Source organism: Chenopodium album, chromosome 2 (assembly GCF_948465745.1).
Source record: "Chenopodium album chromosome 2, dcCheAlbu1.1, whole genome shotgun sequence".
Taxonomy (NCBI): Eukaryota; Viridiplantae; Streptophyta; class Magnoliopsida; order Caryophyllales; family Amaranthaceae; genus Chenopodium; species Chenopodium album.
This window is the reverse complement of record NC_137835.1, coordinates 73,884,805-73,908,739: the sequence shown is the minus strand read 5'-3', so window position 1 is coordinate 73,908,739 and position 23,935 is coordinate 73,884,805. Positions and strand designations below refer to the sequence as shown.

Here is a 23,935-nt window from a genome sequence, read left to right as displayed (position 1 = left end):
TACAGCGTAAAATTGTATGGCGTATGTGCTGCGTAAAACTGCACCAGGAACATGATCTACCTCCCGTTTGAAAACGGTATAAATTTTGTTAGTGTCATCAGGCGTTATCTTAATAAGTCGACAGGTGCGTCGAACCATCAAGGCTAGACTCACTCCAATTGGAAGCAAATACGGTTAGCTAGGAAGCACTCTAGCTTTACCGGACAGTTAGGGTGTCCTTCCACCCCCTGTATAAAGAGCGGCCCTATCTGAAGCCGCACCTATTTAGACATGTACCCCTAGTCCTGAGATGTGTGTTTTCATCTTGTGGACAGAACTGCTGAGAGAGTTTCTGATTTTTTTCTCTCTTACTGGATTTGGATATGTGCCTCCAGTCCCGAGGCATGCATTTCTATCTTGTAGACATCAAGTGTTTGGTTTAGTAGTGTGTGTCAATCTTTTATTCAAGTACTAGACTACAAATGTTGAAACACTCCCATTTTATCATCTTTAACTTTGTTAAGATCATAGAATAAAGTTACAATGACATATCGAGGGACTTTAGACTGCTGATGACCTATTGAGAGGGTACATCCTCTTTACTCTTTTTAAACTCGGTACCTTCTCATAACATGACATCACCCAAGACAGCCTTTGCTTGTAAAAGCGTTCTATACTTGTAAAGGGTCAACCTATATTCTTTAGAGCACTAAGTTCAAAATTACTTTGATCTTAGAAGCTACTTGTCTTGAACATTTAGCGAATTGAGGATAGTTTCGACATTCTCAACACTACTGAAAGATTTCTTATCTTTAAGGAACTTTGTAGAATGAGTCTCGAATTTATTTCCTTGACTACTTTGAGCATCGTCTATTCTAGACTCGATCAAAGTGGGGCCTAACTCTAGATACCTACTTTTGGCCTCCTGTCTCGATAAGAAGTGTGATGATAAAAACTCATTCTCATGCTACATCAGATTGAGTAGAAGTGTTTATAGACTCCGAAAAGCATAATGAAGTAAATTAAAACCCGTATTTGAGACCAAATTATCTTATAGACTAGTATAATTAATAATTAGGCCAAAACAGGCTCTTATATGTTTAATCTTGATTATTAATAGACCTTAATGTGTTATATGCAATGATTGGATCAAATGGATCTCCTATTGTTGAAAAACGAGCTAACCAAAACACTTAACCACCCAATTTTGTGCAAGGACTATAAAATTGGATATCCCTTTCAAATAGCTTTCCAACGGTATATTATAAGCCCAATCCGAGTTAAAGTGAAGAAGTTATCATCAAAATACTAAATCGAGCCCTAAAATCGACACCCTTGCACTCAAACGACCATACCTTTTGATCCACAATAACTTTTAACCTAATTCCAATGGAATTGGAAAGTAGAAATTTAGAACTTTCCAATGATATCTTATTTCTTGAATGCAACTTTGTAATAAAAAGTTATGGTAGTTTTAAATACACGTTTTGTATAAGGCAAACCGTACCGCGAGCAACTAATTAAATTGCTCGTGTGTGGCACGTGCAAGTCCTAGAGTTGAGCACGGCAATCAACGCAACTTTGAGAGTTGCACACGCCAGCTGAAGCCACGACTCTAAAACCCTAAACCTAGATTCCTACGCTTATAAATAGGGGTCTTCGTTTAGCCCGGAACAGAAAAAAAATAATCATAATTGAAACCCTAGCATTGTGAAATCACTAATCTCTCAAACCCTCTTACTATCATTCTACTTTTCTTCTCTCTTCCTAAATACTCTCTAACCCTAATTGATTCCATTGAAGCATTGGAGGTACAAAGAAGAAAGAAGGTCCAAAAACATCAGAAAAAAGATCTAGCAAACAAAGGAAAATAGTTAGTTTCTTGATCACTTAGTTAAATCAATTTTCCTTTCTTGTTTAAATAAATTTAATCAATTAATTAGTGTTGTTTGATCACTTAAAATAATTTTTAATTAATTAATTTCATATAGCATCTTATAATAATTAAAGACTAGAATTGGAATAATAAATTGTTGTTTTATCGCTTAAGCCAAGGCGAATTTTTTTTTTTTTATTGTTCTTTTCACGAATTTGACTATATAAGAATAACGACATTCGTTGCAATGTAATATTTATGTGATTAATGCTTGTAAATAAAATCAACTAACTTATTTCTAGGTATCACGTTGCATAGATTATTTGGTAATGAAAATTGTGAAAAACGAATAGCTAGTAAAGGCCACACTTGGGATGGATTGATGGAATAGCGATTCCTCCCTAAAAAGAACGTTATTTTAGTACCCTCGTTCCCGAACTCATTTTTGATATAATTATACCAATTTGAGTATGGGTAAACTTACGATTCATACCAAATATCCCTTGAAGTATACTTGGAGAAAAACATGAACGAGGTTTATGAGTTTTCCTAAAACTCATTTAAAACTCATTGGCGACTCCTTATTAGTTTCTTACAAAAAAGTGTAATAATAAAATCAACTCTAATTCAAGTTCTCCCAAACAATCAGGAATTCAAATCCTAATACAACCTTAAAAAATGTAAAGTCCTAGGCTTTAAATGATCATGGGCATAAAGGAGAAGGATCCCTTGCGACGGGCACACCCTCCTCACAGAAAGTATTAGGGAAATCTTTACTTAGTAGAACACGAGTCATTAGCGTCTTTTCGTCGTGAAGGATTCCCCCTTTTTGTATCCCAAGGAGAGCTTGTAACACCCCGTATTTTAAAGTCATTTACTAATTATTAACCATGAATTTTCCAAAATATTTTATCATACATAAATATTTATATGTTTTTATGAAGATAATTTTATAATTATGCTTTATAAAGGTTTAATTATACGAGTCAAGTTAAAATTGTATTACCTAAAAATCGGCGTTCAATTGATAATATTTTGTTCCCAAGTCAAGAAATCTTGTTTTCAAGTCAAACTACAAAATATCAAATGCATTCCTTAAGCCCAAATACATATTTGTAGTACACTAGCACTACACAAAACTAGTACTGCACAAAACCAATACTCCAATCTAGCTATCTTCCTGCTTCATCAAATTAGTATGTACTACAAAAAACCAAAAAAAAAAAAAAAAACATAAAAAAAAAAATCAAGACTATGTAAGCAACGAGGGAACTAACAATCCACTTGCCTCCTACATTAAAGATTATGGATGAAATAGTACCAAAAACATTGCTATAAATATCCATGAGAACATAACACTACTTCACCCCATTTCCTTCTCTAAGTTCCTCTTCATACTCTCTTCCTCCTACTAGCTTATTTCTCCTCCGCACCACCACCGCACGCCACTACCACCAGGCCATGCACCACCAGCCACCCATCACTTGGTCGGCGACCCTCTGCCACCCTGCCACCATCCGGACATCCACCCATGACAACCCCCTCCTCCTTTTCCCCTGTTCTTTCTTTCGCACCATTGCTCCAATTAAGACCAATTTGGTCTTTGTTCTTTTGTTAAATAAGAGTACGTTGAACTCTTCTATGGCCTAAATTCATTTCATATCCCAAGAACCTATATTTTGATCTATTAACTAATTTATTGTTATTTTTAGTCTTAATTTGTCATATTTACTTATAGACTAGCTACAACTACTTACATATATAGTTATATATATCCTACTACTTGCGTGTAATACTACTTTATTACTATTATTATATCTCAAAACACATACAAAGTTATACAAGCAACAATAGCAACAGCAACAACAATAGCAGTAACAACAACAATAACAACAACTACAACTATTATTAATTTAATTTTTTTTTTTTTTATCATTATTATTATTATTATTATTATTATTATTATTATTATTATTAAATGATAAGTATTTTTCTTCCGCTACAAGTCTCTATTAAGCCTTACGTAATCACGTGTCGGTAATATCCTTAAATTACTCTCTAAATCATGTTTTATAATAATTATTATTGGATAGTAATTTCGGGGTGTTGCAAAGTTGTATTAAATGCTTTAAGATCCTCATCCCTATTCCTCCTTCGCTTATAGGTCTACACAAATTCTCCCATGATACCTAAGGAATCTTCCTCTCATTCTTCTTTTGGCCCCAAAAGAAACTCCTGCAAATTTTCTCCACCTTCAAAATAATACTTTAAGGTAATTTAAAGCATTGCATTGCATACATTGAGATTGCTTGGTCCACTAATTTAATTAAAATATCTTTTCCAACTTGAGATAGCTAGGAATTTTTCTTTCCATCCTTTTAGCTTCTTCCATACACGATCCGAATACTTCAAAAAAATCCTTTCTCGAATTTCCTAAATACGTAGTAAGTCCTAGATATTTATCATTCCAATGCCTTATAATTCAACATCAATTTCAAACAAAATTGTATGAGTTGTACTAATCAATCATGGAGTATTTATATTATGAGACATGATTTAGTGCTATAGTCGTACATTCTTTTTGTCCTACAGTAGTATTTTCGCCTCGTAGCCTTGGAAATTTGGTATCATTAAGGAATGTTTAAACCTATGACCTATATCGTCAAGCAGGGGCGGAGGGAAAGGGGGGCTGGTGGAGGCATGGCCTCCCCGGCCCAAATTTGCAATTCATGTTTTCTATAATATGCTCCCCTAAAATTATTACATATATTTTTAAAGAGACATAAATTTTAGTAAACAAGACTTTTTTTTTTTTTTTTTTTTTTTTTTTTTTTTTTTTGAGAATGATTAGTAAACAAGACTTGTTATGTTGGTTAAGGAGTGATGTTTTTTCATGAGGGAGTTGGGATCGAATCCTATCCCAATCAATTTTTTTACTTTTTTTTATTAAGGCTTTGTTTATTCAACTTAGGCATGGGTTTTTTTTTTTAAATAATATATTTATATTATTTAATAAATTTGGCTAATTTTTTGTCAATTGAGTGGCACTTTAGGCTTATTGCTTACATTTAATATGAAATATCAAACTTTTAGGGTTATATGCTAGTTAATTTGATAACTATTGTTTTTGTATTAATATCATGAAATCAAAAACACTATTTATATATATATATATATATATATATATATATATATATATATATATATATATATATAGAGAGAGAGAGAGAGAGAGAGAGAGAGAGAGAGAGAAAAGTTAATAAGAGATTGCGGTAAATATTAGTGTTGAATCTTTATTGATGATTTTGCTATTATGAAAAATCATAGAATAAAATTTAACTCTTTTTTTTAGTAACAAATAAAATATTAGTAAATTTTAATTTTTTCAATTATCTATTAACAGTCCGGCCCCTAGGACTTGAAAATCCTGGCTTGGCCACTGTTGCCAAGTGTAATCTAAAAATTTGTAATCCTTTTAATTTTGTTCTAAATTTGAAAATCTTGTTTCAAATACTTTATTTTACAAAGATCGGTCTACTTTTTCTATGAATAAAGCTTGATATTAAAAGTGAATGCCATAAAACATGTACATTATACAATCATCATGATCTTCCCATTTATTTATTTTTATCTATCTTGTTTAGGAAGGAAGCTCGATTTTTATTATGAATGTTGTTTATCTTACCCATATATGGCCTACGTTACTTTCTCTGATAAGCGTCTCGCACAATTAGCAAAAATAAACCTAATTAGACCTCCTACTATGTAGACGAGCAAGTAAGGGTTGGATCCCAATAGATTATGGTTTAACCAATTAGTTCGACTTAAGCTAATTACTAAGCAATTAACCAAATCAATGTTGAGAATCCTAAAATAAATAATAATGCAATTAATCTAAATATGAATAAAATTCAACTATAAAAAACATCTAACATTAAGCATCACCAGTCACAACGAATATAATCAATAATGCAATATTTATTATACCCCTAACATATAATTTAGTATAAAATTATTTTAGTTAAGTAAAACAAAGTTCAGTAAAATAAAAATATTTTTTGTTCATTAAAATAATTTTAACTCAGTAGAAATAAGGTGAAAAGAACATGTCCTAATAAGTTTAAATTGAAATAGCAAGTGTATCCTCATATTTTGGCAATAAATATCTTAGAATCGATGGAGATACTTGATAGGGTAAAGTCGTATCCCCTAATCAAAAGTAAATACCTAAGTCCTCTAACTAAAGTAGATAGGGAAGTAGGGTCGATCTCCACAGGGAAACAAGTCTTTTTACTCCTAATTAATTATTATAATCTAAATTATCTAAGTAACCAATATTTATATTTGAGTATGAAACTAAACTACGAAGATTGAGAATAGGGAGAAAACAATATATAAAAGGATCTAGGGCATAGGTTCACCAATAAATAATACTCCAGGGTAAAACATAGTAATCAATCATTGACATTGCACAAATAACACGATCAACAGGCTCTCGCAATTTATTAATCACCATAGATCTAACAGGCTTTCGCAATTTACTAGATCTAAGTTCTTATTGAAAATAGTCTTTAATATCAAACCAATATCTGCTCGATTCATCAATTTAATATTGCCATACTTTTACAAGCCGCAATTGTAAAACGTTAAAACAATTCAATAAGAAATTATCATGCAATACCAATAGTCAATAATAGTCAATCATCAATGCATCAATTAACCAGATTGTAAAGGGCTTTCGCTACGTATTACAATCACACAATTAATTTACCGGTATTAAATCTCATCTCTCGAATCTCGACTTAACCATTTATAAATTAACCTGCTTATTGAAACTAGACCTAAACATTAATTCTCATCTGTCGAATCTCGAATCAATGTTGTCAAACTCATGCATAAAAGATCAGGCCTAATCTAGTCACAGAGCATTAAATCAATCAATAGGAAATTAATCTAGCATTGATAAATAACAACAACAAATTACCCCTTCATATTATTTATTAGATCCCCATAAACCCTAGAAATTAAACTACTCACAAATAATCATGACTAAACTAATCAAATAAATAAATAAAAGCATAATCAAGGAAGCAAATAAAATAACTGAAATTAAAGGGGAAGAAATTGTTACCAAAAAGTAATCTGGAATTAATGGAAGAATTAAGAACAAAAGTTGAGAGAAAGAATTCTAAGAGAATAATTAAGAGAGTAAAGAAAGGGTAAAGAGGGAAGAAGAGATCCTAAAATCGTATTACGGAGGAGTATTTATACTCCGTACAAAATCCTAAACTAAAACATATTAAAACGACGTTAAGCGTCCACTAATAAATACACGCGCCCGATCGGGCGAGGCATCGCCCGATCGGGCGCGCCTTTTTGCTCATAGTAATAATCTCGCGCTCGGCCGGGCGCGTCACCGGGCGCCAGCCTAAGCTTCTCCCGCCCGGCCGGGCGGCTCATTAAGGCCACTATTTGGACTACGATTGGGCTCCAATTCTTCGGGCCAATCTGGGTTTCCTTTTCCGGTCTTGAATACTCGGTCCAAATGCCTCGGGATCCCAATTACCGAGCCCTTAATCACCGGCTTTCACCGATCCTGGGCTCCAAAAGTGGTCGTGTCCTTCTAGTTTCCGTAGTTGATTCATAAAGCCCGGGAAAATGCTCCAAGAGTGCAATTTCCTGTAAAATACAACTAAAACTACAAAAACACTAGAACACACAAATTAGTAATAAAAGTGGCCCGAAAGAGCCAAAAACACTACCAATAACGACCAAGGGACGGGGGTAAAACACTATATAAAATGAACATATCAATACTAAACATTTATGGACAAGAAAGATACAATGAACAAAGGTTTCATTTCATTTATTATGAAAAAAGACAAAACATTTAATTAAAATCATATGTGTAATAAAAAACAGCTAAGTATTAATCTGGAATTGTCAATAAATGTTTAAGATCTCTTATGATTCTTTAATATTATATTTTCTACTGATAAAAATTTAAGGAATGTTTCTTTTAATTCATATTACATTATAAACATTTAGGCCTTATTTTTCACTTGCCTTAAATAAATAAAATTCGATACAAATAATTAAATTTCAATAAAAAAAAATAAGCTCAATTCAGCAAAATTATTAAGGTGATTTGAACAAGATGTTAGTGTGAACCATGGATGTTTAGAATCTCATATTATATGATTCTAAAATATACTCCCAATATGTTTAGAATATCATATGATTCTAAAAAATATTATACAAAAGATAACAAGGATACAATTATCTAGATTCAAAGAATGTTTTTATTGACCAGTGTGAACAATAAAGAGATTATAATTTCTTAAAAATAATCTCCAATGATTTTTTTGTGATTCATTACCAATGATATATGGATAAATTATTGAATCAAAATAAATGTAAAATTATGTGTACCATTAAATGATAATATCTTATCCTTTATACTTGTGTTAATCTTGTTCAATTATTTGAAGTTTGCTACTAAATATGAAGATTATGTTTCTACAAATATCATATGATTCTAAAAAATTATTATACAAAAGATAACAAGGATACAATTATCTAGATTCAAAGATTGTTTTTATTGTCCACTGTGAACAATGGAGAGATAATAACATCTTTTAAAAATAATCTCCAATGATTTTTTGTGATTCATTACCAATTATACATAGATAAATTATTGAATCAAAATAAATGCAAAATTATGTGTACCATTAATGATAATATCTTATCCTTTATACTTGTGTCAATCTTGTTCAATTATTTGAAGTTTGCTACTAAATATGAAGATTATGTTTCTACTAAAAATGATTCTTTGAAATTTGCTACTTAAATTGAAGATATAAGAAAAATAAGAAGAATCACCAATGATTTTTGATAACTTTTTATTAAAAACGAAGATTATTTTAATTAATGATCACTTAAGACTTGTTCTGGTCACCTTAAAACAATAATGTTCTATAAAAATAATTTTAGTTCACCAAAAATAAGTTCACTTTAACAGAATAAATTTAGCTTAGTAAAAATAAAATTTAATCAATAAAGATATTTACTTTAAAGAAAAATTTAACAATAAGTTTTAATCAATAATATTAATTCAGCAAAGTAAAAATAATTTGAGTTTATTGAAAATAATTTTGTTAAGCAAATATAGGGGAAGAGAACAGGGTCTTAGTGTGAAATATGTGAATAGCAAAGAGATAATATTACATGGTCCATATTATTGTAATTAATTTTTAAACCCAAATCTCTTTAGTTTTCACCATATCCAAATATTATTTGGTTAAAAAAAATTAAGTATAGTAAAATAATTTACTTTCAATAAATATAATTTTTTTTTTCAATTAAATAATTTTCGTTCATTAAAAATATGGTGAAGAGAAAATGGCCTAAGTTCAATTAAAATAATTATGTGTATAAAAAATGTATTTTAAATGTAGTAAAATAATTTCATTTCAAGAAAAACAAGGCCAGGTGAAGAAATTATGGCCATATTAAACTAGGTTAGACTCTTTGATCTATGGAACATGTAGCAAAAAATCTTAATAATATAAACTTGGTATTTTCGATTATGGATGATCGTATTAATTCACTAGTTAAAAAAATGAAATAGAAATAATATGGTATACATTATTAAAGTAATACTTGCGGATCATACGTCAACTATATTACTACCTCCATTTCTTGCATTGCAATATCGTTTTAACATCATCTATGTGCAATATATTCCTTCTATTTTGAAATAAGTCGTCAAAATAAAATTTTGACCATCAAAATATTAAGGACTTATAGAAAGTTTAATTTATTTAATGATATAATATATATTGTGAATGTGTGACTATCCAACAAAATGTTTTATGATAACATTATTTAGGAGTAGATGTCGACATGTGAATTGTGGACAAGGTTAAAGGGTATTCTTATATGGAATTTAGGGTAAGGGTGTCTATTCTGTTTATGGTTTGGTATTAATCCAAATCTAATCCGATACGAAATAAAATCGATTTTCAAATGTTCTGTCTAATCCAATTCGAATTATTGACAAGATTCTACCCTAATTAAATTCGATTATTTTTAAGCCGGTCCGAAAATAAAAATTAAATTAGGGTGAGGTTTTTTTGAGGGCCTAATGACTCACATGTTATTTAAAGAGTATAATTGGTCTATTATTATCCCATAATCTCAACACTTGCCTGGAAAACATAATTTTAGATGATTAAAATCAATAATCTAACTTCAATTATAAATTACGAACTTATTTCAAGCCTATACAAAGAGATTGACATAAAAAAAAACCCGTAATCTTCAAAGCAATAATAAGTAATAATTTCAAACAATAACATCAATTTCAATACTAAAAGAAGACTTAGCAAGATTTTATCAATTAATCACTAATAGCAAACCCAATTACAATTTTAAACCTTAAAGCATACCTACATATAATCCAGTAATATGTAATAAATTAGGAACCTTTTCTTTTTGCTTTAATTTGTGTAATGTAAGATTTGCAATTCAAAAATCAAATAACTATCATAAGGACAGAGGAAAAGAGCGGTCATAAAAATTAATATTCATTTGTAGGCCTTACTTTGATGAAAATTTGGACGAATAATGAAACATTCGGGAAGTAAAAGGTGGTAAATGTAACAGAAGGATTGGCAAAACTTAAAAAAGTGACAACAGTAAAGGTGGTAAACAAACAAATCATATTTACATGAAACAACGATACTATTTAACTAGGTCTTGGACCAAAATTTATTATTATACCTTTACCCTTTTGGCTTTCGAATTACAACACTCTTACAATAATACTTCTACATAAAAGATTTATAAACATCATTTCTTGTACATTATTCCAAATAAGAAGCAACATATTAAGCAAAAACTATAAATTATATCATGAATTTTTAAAATTAGTAGAAGGTTAACTAGAAATTTTCATTTGCTTTAAGTAATTAATTTAAGAAAAGGAAAGTTAAATTTGTTTTATTTAAGTAGGTATAGAAAATATTGTCACTTATTAATGCATATGCTTTATTCCCCATGTGTAAGCTCATGTAGATATTAGTTTATTACACGCTTATGCAATAGAAATTCAATTGAATACTACACATTGATCAGTTATTTGACAATTTTCGTTAACTGATAAATACATGAGTTATCAGGAAAAAAAAAAACTAACTTAATGGGTTGAAGGCCTTGAAGCCCTCAAAGCAAGAGTGCATCTAGGCGCATATGACCTATGTATTTGGCATGCACATAGGAGGACAATCTGGGGTTCGGTGGTACATTTTCTCTCTTGTTTTGGTACAGTGGTACATTTTTGTGTACTACTATACATGTAAAATGTACCATTAAAGTATAAGTGTTTTGAATAGTGCTTTTTATGTACTAAAATACATGTAGTGGTACTTTTTGCCATCATATTTTCCACCATCGGGTTTCTATTATTTACAAAAATGTCATCCTATTTGCATCCTTAATACATAGGGCCTATGCGCCAAGAGTTTTCCTAAGGGTTTAAGGAATAATAAAGGAGGTCTACAAAGTAGATTTTTTTTTTTTTTTAAAAAAATTTTTTTGTTTAGTTGCAACATTTCTACTTTTCACTTATGTTAAAGCATTCAAGTTTTGAACTTATAACCAATTAAGATATTTTGAAAAGATACATTAAAATAAATTAAACAAGATCCCGCGTGACCGTGTTTTTCTTAAATTTAATTATTAAAGATTATCAAAGTAAAATAGGTGAATAGAGAACAAGATAGAAACGTTGCGACAAGATAGTAACGGAGGAAGTTTTTGGTTTTTGTAATTTGGACTTGTGCTAGAATATTCGTACGTGTATTATTTGGCAAAAAAAATATTATGATATTTTATTATACCCACACTAATGCACCTCGACTATTCCCTTTTAAAAATATATTATGAATACTTTTATTCACATATTAAAACGATGTCGTTGTGTCCCAGAAAAATTAAAACCTCTATATATACCTAACTACCAATGCATCTGATGTCTTTCAATCGCCGCAAGAGTAGAGGAAACAAAAAACCTAGCACCCAATGCCTCAAATCCCAAACCCATGAGAAAATTGTCTAAGGGGAACGAAGTAAAGTATCAACACAAATCGATCCATCTATGGCGCCGGGCATCTGCTATCTCTCTCGAAAGGTGAAATTTACTATTATGTCTTTCTAATTTGTTTAATTATTGAATTAATAACATGAATGATGGTTTGTAAAATTATCATGATGCACCGAGATCTGTTTTTTCATTAATAGGATGGATCTATGTCGCAATTAATTTCTTTTTGCATATAAAATGTCTAATTAGTCAAGTCATTCATTGATCCATTCTTTATCTTTTTTTGTTATCATAATTCAAATAAAAAATCTGGTTGTTTTAATCAACCAGAAAAAGTATATTTGATTAAAAAAAATTTGGATCAGAAACTTAAATCCAATTTTTTTGATGAATTAGATTTAAAATAAAAACTTCTGATCAATTAACAAATCATTCAAGTGATAGATAACCCCAATAAAATTTTTTAAAAAAAAAACTTTTTCTAAACATAAATTTTACCACTTTTGGGTAGAGTTGTCAAGCGTGTTGAGTTGTGTAGAATTCTGGCTCGGTTCATGGGTTGACTCCTCTAACTAGCGGTGGTCAAATTGAATATCCAATCCGATCGGGAATTCAGACATCTGAAAGTTTCGGATCAAGGAAGATTTGATCCGAATTTGAGCGAATAATAATCGGATATTCAATCTAAATAATAAAAGTTCTAATCGAATATATTGTTTTTTCAAAATAGTTCAGACATTAAAAAAAAGGGTGGCTATTTAATATTACTCTCTTAATATATTTAAGTTTTTATAAAAAAAATTAAAAGAAACCGAATGTATCGAATATTTGAAAAATTTTAAAGATGGTCTAAATCTAATCCGAAGCATATTAAAAAAAAAAAAAAAAAAAAAAAAAACAACGAAATTGGATATCCCAAATTTCAAATCAAATTGACCGAATCATGGATCAAATTTTTAATCACATCTACCCTTAACCCAAAAGTAACTCGTATATATAAACAAACAATAAGCCTTAAAGCCCAACCTACCCCAGGCCATTAAATTAATAAATGGGTACCTGACCCATTTATTACCTAGTTAATATCAAATACACTTATTAATATAAGCGTGGCAAATCAATATGTTAATCTAATGAACCCACTTCGTCTATAATAATTTTAGGCATGAAAGAATTGTATAGAACATTGGAAAATAAATTATGCAAATTAATAAGAAGAAACCTTTTAAGTATTTCAAGGTGCATCAATGATGTATAAATTATATACACTATCTAGATTAGAAAACACATTAGGTGTTGAGTTGAGTAAGGGTTTGAAAGTTCAACCATAACCTAAATCATTTAATAAATGAGTCATTTTAGCTAACACAATTACTATAATAGGTTGAAAATCTTGACCCAAACAAGCTAATTTCGGGTCGAATTCGAGCCACATTGACATATCATGTCATATCACCTTTTACCAACTTTTATTTGTAATTTAAATTTTCAATAAATCTTTAATGGAGATCTAAATTGGTTTGAAAATTTTTAAATGTTCAATCTAAAATATTGAAAATAAACTAGGTAATTATTCTAGATTATTTCCTGTTAGTAAGAGAATAAAAAAAATAAAAAAGGGCTGAGATTTTCATTTGCTAAATGATTAAATTTTAACCAAATTTAATAAGCGTGTGCATACATACTTGCGACCACTTATGTCAGTTATGAGGGTTTGACTGTTGCAATGTATATATAGATATATTTTAAATCATTGACCGGTTAACTTTACAATTATTTTGAGTCATTTTACTTATTTTTTAAATTAAGATTTACGGAGTAATTATTTCCTTGTTACTTAGGTTTTTGCTAGTGATATTATTCTTTCTTTGTATGAAATTTGTTGATTTTTTATTTTTTTTTACAGAGTGTGAAATTTGTTGATACTTAAGCAGGACAAAAACTACGGAAACAACAAAATCCATAAAGGTATGAGGTGTTTGGAGTATTGGTTTTATATTACATGCAAAATTCATTGGTAACTTTCAGTATCACTAGACTTTACTATTTTATGGTTTATTTGTTTTTCAAATTCATATGATATATCATATATCATAAAATGATTTTTTTTTTGTTAAATTTATTAAATCGTGATAATTTTGAATATTGATAACAGGTAAAGTGAAAACAACTTCTTCGGGGCTTGTTTGACATCTTTTTTTTTTTTTTAGCAATTTAAAAAAAAAAAACACACACACACACAAAATAAGAAATAGGTGTTTCCACTTTTTTGTTGGTAGTTTTCAAAATGATTGTGCTTTTAAAATGTTTAACTAACCAATATTTTCCTCATTACATGATATATATCATATAATGTTGAAAAACAAAAAACCAAAAAATTACACTGATACCTATTAGACCCAGTAAAAGAAACTAAAAATTGAAAAAAAATCATAAATAAAAGAAACTAAAAATTGAAAAAAAAAATCATAAATAAGCCCTATATTAATGTAAATCACATGAAGGTAAAAAAAAAAATGTATAAAACTTTAATTTAATGATCTACGCAAGACCCAATGTCATAAGACTACGTCTATTAATAAGAGTGAAATAGTTAATATAGGATTCTTCATTTTATTCTTAGCAAAAAACAATAGTATTTGGAGATTTTTTTTAAAAGGTTACAAATTTAATCCTAATTTAATTTTGAAAGGTATTTATTTCTATTTATAATGGAATGATCGAATATGAGATGAGGAATAGTTTATGTGAATAGAACTCCCTCCCGCGTGCTTACAAGAGATCATAGGAACAATAATTATCATCCCTCCTTGAGGCTCTCTAAATGACAAATTAATCAGATTGAATATAATCTCTAATTTAAACCAAAACATAATCGTAAACTTGACAAAAATTAGATGTTACTTCACTATATGATTTAAACTAAGCCAAACCATATGGATAACAATAATTCACAACCAATAACGTGAAAGATAACAATCAATGTCAAATTGCAAATTTAATAATCAAGAACAAGCAAAATTCAAATAATCATTAAATTGAAAAATAATTTAATTGAAAATCAATTATAGCTCGTATTTCTCCAATAAAAAAGAATAAATTAAGATTATACCATACACATATTGTATATCTTATTTATTTATTTATTTATTTATTATTTTTAAAAGCCTTACATGTTAAGTCATGAAACCAAATATCTTATCGTGTTGCATCGTAATAAGAAAATTTTCAAGTGTTTGTTTTATTGATTTAATTTATATTAGCATTGAGATTAATATTTATTTTAATAAGGGCATATGAGATTTATTACTTTAGTTTGAGAACGAACTAAAACTATATTAATGAAAACAAAGAAAATTAATAAGCCTTATAAATTAAATTTGTATGGCGAACTAGTTGTGCCTTTATGAGGCGGATAATTTCTAATGATTGATTGGTTTACATTGCGATAGCTACTATTTTAAACTGTTGTTTTTTGTTTTCTCAAGATTTATTTTCGTGTTATTCGGGATTTTGTGGTTGATTCATTCTTTATTATTTGGATTATGTTCATATCCAGATGGGTAGAGAATTATTAAACGTTAAATCCACAAGGTAACAAACTTCGATTTTTTCCTTTCATTTAATTAACCACTAGTTTTATATTTCACGTCACGTGTGCACGTAACTTTATGCATTAATAAAAGTGCATTTTAAACCATTCCACGTATTCACGTAACTATATACTCCATATCTAAAGTAACAAATTAATAAAACCGCACAAAAAACTATTCAAAACATTTGCAAACTCTAACCATCTATCAAACCCCAATTGTAAATATCTAATACCACTTCATCGAACGACCCCTTAACCACAAATACAACACACATAACACGTTCGCGTGAAATATAAAACCAATTGTTCAACTTTTCTACCCATAGACCCATAATACCCCTTTACATTAATTTTTTTACTCTAGCTAGGTACATTGTAAGAACAATAATTAGATAAAATAATCCAAATTTGTTACCATTTGGACAATATTATATGAATAATACATTAATACTCAATCCTAGTGGATAGGAACATAATCGGAACAAAAATAGAAGCAAATCATCCATAATATCCCGGATAATAGGGAAATAAATCTCCATGATCTCAAAATCAACGGCTGAAAACAAACACAGAAAACAAACCCAATAAAAAAGCAGTTCCACAGTAAGTAAAATAGAGTCTACCACAGAGAATAACCTCCCAAATTCAAAACCCCCTCTGAAAAAAATTTCAAAACCCCGCCGTCTCACTCTCTCACCTTCACTCTATAAATACCACCCTTTTCACTGCCCTCATTTTCCACCATCATCTTCTTCTTCAACCTCCGCCATTTTTTCTCTCTCCTCCAAAAAACTTGATTGTTTCATCAATGGCGACTCCGAATCCTCTGGTTCACTCCCAGCAACTCCCCTGCGACGGCGATGGCAACTGCATGTTGTGCAAGAAGAAGCCGTCGGAGGAGGACAAGCTGGTGTGTAAGACCTGTGTTACGCCGTGGCATGTTGAGTGTCTTTCTTCGCCTCCGCTTTCGATGAGTTTGGTTGCTTCTTGGGAGTGCCCTGATTGCGCTCCCTCGGAGGATGCTGCTATTGTTTCCATTGTATCGGCGGTTGTCGCGGGGCCTGCTGGTGAATTGCTCTCCAAGATTAGGGAGATCGAGGCCGATGCTACGCTGTCCGAAGCCGAAAAGGCGAAGAAGCGTCAGCAGCTTCTGGGTGGGGTTGGATCCGGTGAAACTGATGATGGGAAGGTGAAGGATGATAATGAGTTAATGAATATTCTTGGCGAGAATATCAAGTGCTCTTTCTGTATGCAACTCCCTGAACGTCCTGTCACTGTAAATCTCCTTCTCTCTCTACTTGCATTTTAGTTTTTGCTTTTATTTCATTTGAATTATGATAATTTCTCTGTTTCATGCGTTTTTTTCTGTAATTTTTTTTGCTGTTATTTGTGTTGAATTCTGGGTTTGTTGTGGTATAATCGTGTTTTATCGTCATTGTTTTTGTGGGTATAATTTAGGGGTTTTAATTAAGTGCTTGGTTGATTTTCTACATTCAATTAATCGTCAGTTTGCATTAATAAGTTTTTATTGTAGTGATAAAATCGATTTTCACCGTTATTTTTATTTTTGGGTGTGAAATTTTGGGTTTTAATTAAGTAAAGTACATGGGTAATTTGTTGCATTCAATAAATCGTCAGTTTGGTTTAACAACCTTGAATTCTGTAAATTAAGCGTGATTTTATTTTTGATTTTGTGTGATATAATCGTTTTTCAGCGTTATGTGTGAAATTTAGGGGTTTTAATTAAGTAAAGTAAATGGGTAATTTGCTACGTTCAATTAATCGTCAGTTTGGTTTAACAACTCAGAATTCTGAAAATTAAGCATGGTTTAATTACACTGTTAAAGTTGAATTAACGCTGTAAATACTCCATTGGATTAATTGTGGGTTTAATTGGAAATTGTAGATGCTGTAATTATTGGTCATCAAAAGTACTGTACCAAGTAAAAGATTTAATTTTGATTTGGGAATTTTTTTTGTTTTCGTTTTTCCAGATAAGTGTTAACATCAATTGGGTAGTGTACTTTGTTTTGTTGGGTGTACCAACCATGGTATTAGATATCCTTTTGTACTGGCTGTCTTTGTCATATAACTGATTTGGCAAGTTTTGCATTCTGATTGTGATGGTTTAGATGTTGTATGCAAATTTAGTGCATTATATGATTGGAATAATTTCGACCTATAATTGGTAAATTTATTGGATTCTGGTCTAATATAGTGCGAGTGGCGATACTTTTTGGGTTTGGGTAATGATAAATTTGTTTACTTTCTTGTTGACTTGTAGATTCCTGTAATGGGATGTCTTCATGCATTGTGTGTTGGAAGTATTATTCTTATTAAGGAGTTGATTATGTGAAGTTGATGGGTTTTGAGAACAAATTCATGGCCTCATGCTATATTGAGCAATCATAGTTATTTTCGTTGTTGCGTGCCTTTATATGTAATTATTGGATTTGTTTCATGCTATACATGGTAGGAAATAGGGGAGACCTTCAGAAATTTTGTGCGATCTAATTCCCGTTCAAGCATTTTGTAAAACAATCTTCTTTGCTGTACATTAAATGTATGTTAGTATGACCTGGTTGCTGTTCTTCACTAAGGATAACCAATGCTTATGTTTCTTGTTCAGACTTCATGCGGGCATAACTTTTGTTTAAAATGTTTTGAGAAATGGTGGGGACAAGGAAAAAGGACATGTGCAAAGTGTAGGGAAACACTTCCGGATGTCCCACCTAGAATCAACTCTTCTCTTGTATTTGCTATGAGAATGGCAAGAATATCCAAGCCTGCTGCAGCTGTTGTGCCTAGAGTGTTTCAATATGTGCGTAATGATGATCTTCCTGATGAAGCCTTTACAACAGAAAGGGCTAAAAAGGCAGGAAAAGCAAATGCTAAAAGTGGAAGGATATTTGTCACTATCCCAAATGATTTTCTTGGGCCTATTCCTCCGGAGTATGATCCATCTCGAAATATGGGAGTGCTGGTCGGTGACTGTTGGGCAGATCGCATGGCATGTAGACAATGGGGTGCTCACTTCCCACATGTTAGTGGTATTGCTGGACAAGCGAAGTACGGGGCACAATCAGTGGTTCTTTCTGGAGGATATCTAGATGATGAGGACCATGGGGAATGGTTCCTCTATACTGGAAGGTAAAAATATATATATATTTATATTTTTAGTTATATACTTGTGCTGATTTCATTTATTGATATACTATGTCTGCTATTTCATTATTGACTCCTTGTCTATAAGATTATCAGCTATCAATGATGATATTATTTTTCCTTATCAACCTTCACATGATTATTTTTCCAGTATGTTCTGAGCAAAATATCTAGAAAAACCTAGAATCTCTTTTTTGCCTGCCTGTCCCAAAATTTGTTTGTTATGCCATTTGATGATATGTTCTCTTATCTATTTGTGAATCTTGAATCACAGTGGGGGTCGTGATTTGAGTGGAAATAAGCGTACAAGCAAGTATCAGACACATGATCAGACATTTACTGGTGGAAATGAAGCACTTAGATTGAGTTGCAGAAAAGGATACCCTGTTCGTGTTGTTAGGTAAATTACCAGTACATGATAGTTGATTCTATTGTATGAGCTTAGAAGATTTATTTAGCATCTAGGTCTACAAAGCTCTTTGTATTTATACACGATGCTTGAGTTTTATCTAGCTTTTTGAAAGCTATCTTTAGTTAAGAGCACATGATCTTTGTTATGCTGCTGTATACTGGTTTGGTTATGATGGTTTTTACTCCTAATTATAGAAATGACATGTGGTCTAAACATCATACAGATCTTTTAAGGAGAAGCGTTCTAACTATGCACCTGAAATTGGGGTTCGTTATGATGGTATCTACAGAATTGAGAAGTGTTGGGCAAATTATGCCACAGAGGAAGTGAACAAAAAATTGGTTAAGGTTGTAGTTTGTTATTTTTGTGTTATTATTTGAACAATGATTTGTGAATATTCTGATAGGTTTATTGGTTTTGTTGCTTTGTTAGTCTCCGTATTTGGTATGCAGGTATTTATTTGTTAGATGTGACAACAGCCCTGCGCCATGGACGAGGTCAGTACATGGCTAGTTAACAAAACATTCTGTATGCTTGAATCTTACTTTGATGAGTGCGAGTAATACTTTGTGTCTGTGTCTTGCTACAGCGATGAGCATGGTGATCGTCCAAGACCATTGCCTATTGTTCCTGAGCTAAAGGGGGCTAAGCAGTTGACAGTGAGGAAGGAAAGCCCTCACTGGGACTATGATGTGAGCACTGAATTACCTTGTTGCTTTTTTTATTTTATATTTTATATTTTTTTTATCTGGAACTTAAAATGAACTGAAAAAAATGAATTTAGTTAATGTTTATGGCCTCGTAGAAATAACTTTTGAAAGGAAATGTGTCTTGTATGTATTGTTAATGAGTAATTCATTTTCAGCAGCTCATCTCAAATTCTGATTTATATTACAGGCAGAAGAAGAATGCTGGAAGTGGAAAATGCCTGCACCATCCAGCAAACTAATCAAGAAGAGAACTGGATCTGGTCGTTCAAAAAAGAGATCCAAGGCAAACATTTTGAAGGGTATTTCCTTGTCCCCTTTGTAACTTAAGTTTAATAAAAAAAACCAATTTTGCACCTTCTATTTTCTTACAAAATTATGTTGTCCTTTGCAGAGTTTAGTTGCTTAATTTGCCGTAAGGTGTTGACTCTTCCAGTTACAACTCCATGTGCTCATAACTTCTGCAAATCTTGCTTGGATGCCACATTTGAGGGTCAAAAGTTTGAAAGGGAGAGAAAAGCAGGAGGTCGGTCACTACGAACCCAGAAAACTGTCATGAAATGCCCTTCATGCCCAATGGACATCTCTGAGTTTCTTCAAAATGCTCAGGTTTGTTGTCTATATGATGTATTAATGGTTCTAATGATTTCGCATGTGTTTAGAGCGCTCTAGAGTCTAGACTATTGATTGACTCATATTAACTGGGGCTAAGATTCCTAAACTAGACCATAGCAGCAAGGGTGCTGCATGTCTAGGCCAAGTGCCAGTCCATTTTATGATATTTATCATTTTTAGTTTTTGCTTATCTCACATGGTTGTAATCTCTGGCAGGTCAATCGGGAATTGATGGGAGTGATAGATTCATTAATGCTCAAGTTCAATCAAGAAAAGGCCGACAGTGAGGAGAGCTCTGGTGCCCTTGACGAAAATGAGAGTGAGTCTGAAGATGCAGAAGATGCAGATGCAGAAGATGCAGATGCAGATGCAGATGCAGATATCAGCACCTCAGATATTGAAGAGGATGAAATCAAATCAGTGGAGGAAGAACCTGACATGGTAATGGAGGAGCCCCATGGTGAGAATGTAATTCATGATGGTGAAGGTGCCTGTGAGATACCAGATGAAGTGAAGATTGCGCCTTCAGCTGCCAAAAAACGAGGACGCCCAAAGAAGAGTATTGTTGCTAATGGTGCTGCTCCTAAAACAAGAGGAAGGAAATCTCGCAGGGTGGCTGAAGATGGAAATGATTCGCCATCCAGTCCTCTTCATGTCCTCTCAGACAACGAGCTAGAGTAATTCTCAGTCAATTTGGGATTTAGGGGAGAAATGTGCCATATGGCACTGCATTAAGAACTACAGTTTCTATATCTGCAGCACAGTTTTGTACAGTTTAAGTTTAAGCCTTTTGACCTCCAGTTGCAACCCCAACTTAGCTTAGTTGCAACATATTTTGTACCTTATTGTTGCAATGCGGTTCGTAAGGGCCGATTGGTGGGTTGCATCTTGTTGTAGGTACATTATCATTATCCACAGCTTCTGAATATCTGCGCTATGCAGATTAGTTCAGAAGCTTATTAGTTTATGTCATTCAAACTTATGTTATTCAAATCAAGCTTTTCTGCCTTTTGGTTACATCTTGTGGAATGTGGGCACAAGTCTTTAATGTTATGGCAAATTAATTGTATATTATTCTCCGAACCCAGATTATGTTGATGCATTTGCCCACTTAAACAACATTGTGCAGCGGAATGCCGACTTAATGCGGCACTGATGCTCTTTCTCTTCCAAGTAGCCGTTGCTAACCAAGTGATTGAATCAGTCCTCATTTCATCTTCTTCATACCTTGGATGGGTACAACTTTTAACAGTTGAAGTGTTTCGACTCAAATACTACGAATCTTCGGGATTTTTTTTACGGAGTTACTGCCTCCTGAATTTCTATCAAGCGTGATTCGTGTCTTATGAGTGATTGTACATGTAAATTGGGGTATGATTTTTTTTTTTATTTTTTTTTAATTTTTATTATTATTATTATTATTATTATTATTATTATTATTATTATTTATAAATAACGAGAGGCATAACAAACAAAATAAAAACTAAGGAGTAGTAACTAGACGTGGCAAAGTGTTAGAATTCAACTCCTTTTGATGTAGTAGATGCCTTTTAAATGCTTTCTTAGAGTTTACTTTATGTTTTCTAGACCTGAGATCTCATTATTGTATTATTGTTAATGCAGTGTTCACTAGGGATTCTCCATGTAAACAAATTAAAGCTCTTTAGAGAGTGAATGATTGAACGAAATCTTAACCTTCTACCAAGTGTTGCCTTGCTTTTATGCTTGTTTGTTGTTAAACCTTTATACATATGTGTCTACTTGCATAATAGCTCGCCTCCACACCAACTTGATCCACTAAGAGCTCGTGCTTCGAACCCGCTTGTGCCCGCCTCGAAGTATCGACCGTCACAAGTCCCGACCACCCGCACTCCATCGCCCAAATAGACGTGAGTGCTCCTGAGATTTAATTGTCCGTTTGTGTTGCTTTGTGCTCTCAAGCCCTACTTCCGCACAAGGCTAGCGTTCTTGCCGCCAAAGGCTAGAGTGCGCCACACGTTCTGGTGCCCAAACTCTTGGACCGTGACAAATACTCCAACTATGTTATCATGCAAGATCGTCCTAACTCAATAGGAGGGAATTGAATCAACTCTATTTTGTTATTCTCGACGATACATTGATTTGCTAGCCAATTCGCAGCTCTGTTTGCCTCACGATACACATAAGGTATGCTTCTAAGTTGAGCATATACTAGTATACTACCCCCTACATAAATATAAAAGTTGAATTTATGCCTAGGCCTCGGGTCTTGGAAGATAATTTGGTTTATAATACTCCGATATGAAACGTAGGTTTGTCATTTAATGCGGGATTTTTATTACTAATGTATGTTCATTTTAGTGTTAACATGTTAACTTTGAGATCTCGCTCTCACTTTCTCATCCAATTAAAGACAAACTAAATTGAGACGAATGAATAATATAGGAAGGCGAAAGCATATGAGTAAGAAAAGAGCCCAAGAACCAGGCCCAACTTCAAGCCTTAAACACTTATAAATTCTACTGAAGTAATGGATCATGGGCATCATTCCCTTTAACTAATTATCTGTAACAAAAAGATAGAAACCAAACTTAAAGTTAGCAATAAACAAATTGACCCCTCTCAAATAAATGATAGATCCATCACCATTTAGAAGTCCCTCATAATTTACTTGTGATGATGAATTAATGATAGCTTATTATACTCGTGAGGTTGGCTCGTGATCCTAATTGATATAAGGAAATTTTTTACATTATCACCTAAAAATGTAACCATTTTCTAAGTAACCACCCATTAAATTTTTTATTTTAAATTACCACCCCTTAAATTAAATAAATGCTTCGATTACCACCCATAAATTCAGTGGATTTTTCGTATGTGGGCCCCACCTAACACTTATTTTGACCCTTTTGACTGATTTTTTTTCCACAATTTTTCTCTTTAAAACACTCTCCTAACTCCAATTCACATTTTTTCTCTTTGGAATTTGGTTAAATTTGGGGATGGAAATGTGAATTAAAGTATAGAGAGCGTTTTTAAGGAGAAAAATCTGGGAAAAAATAAGTCAAAATGGTTTAAATAAGTGTTAGGTGGGGCCTACAGACGGAAAATCCAACTGATTTTTGAAATAGGTGGTATCCGAGCATTTATTTAATTTAAGGGGTGGTAATTTAAAATAAAAAATTAAACGGGTGATTAGATCGAAAATGGTTACATTTTTGGGTGGTAATTTAAAAATTAACCTTGATATAAATATATGATGCCTTTTCTTCATTTTATGTTGACGTTATTGCTAAAGATTGAATAATCGATTGATTCGACTTGAAAACTTAAGGCTTTGAGCTCGACTCAAACTAGACACAAAGTTAATTGACCCAAGACTTGAGCCGATTTGAGCTATGCATGACATCACTCATAGGCTTGGTTTATTAAGACGTTTTAGCTAGCCTCGTAAATTGTGATTCTTATAAAAACAGAGAACTATGGTAACTCGATAATTTGG

General features: G+C 31.9%; 1 protein-coding gene across 1 annotated transcript; it reads left to right on the top strand.

The window, feature by feature from the left end:
- Positions 1–16,314: 16,314 nt before the first annotated feature.
- On the top strand, positions 16,315–21,473 carry LOC145587421 (E3 ubiquitin-protein ligase ORTHRUS 2-like). Its single transcript, XM_081644161.1, has 9 exons — positions 16,315–16,831; positions 18,185–18,705; positions 18,995–19,120; positions 19,356–19,479; positions 19,565–19,629; positions 19,722–19,824; positions 20,030–20,141; positions 20,234–20,448; positions 20,671–21,473. Exons 1-9 carry the CDS (start codon positions 16,364–16,366, stop codon positions 21,133–21,135), a joined length of 2,199 nt encoding a protein of 732 aa, XP_081500287.1. The 5' UTR covers positions 16,315–16,363; the 3' UTR covers positions 21,136–21,473.
- The last annotated feature ends 2,462 nt before the right edge of the window (positions 21,474–23,935 follow it).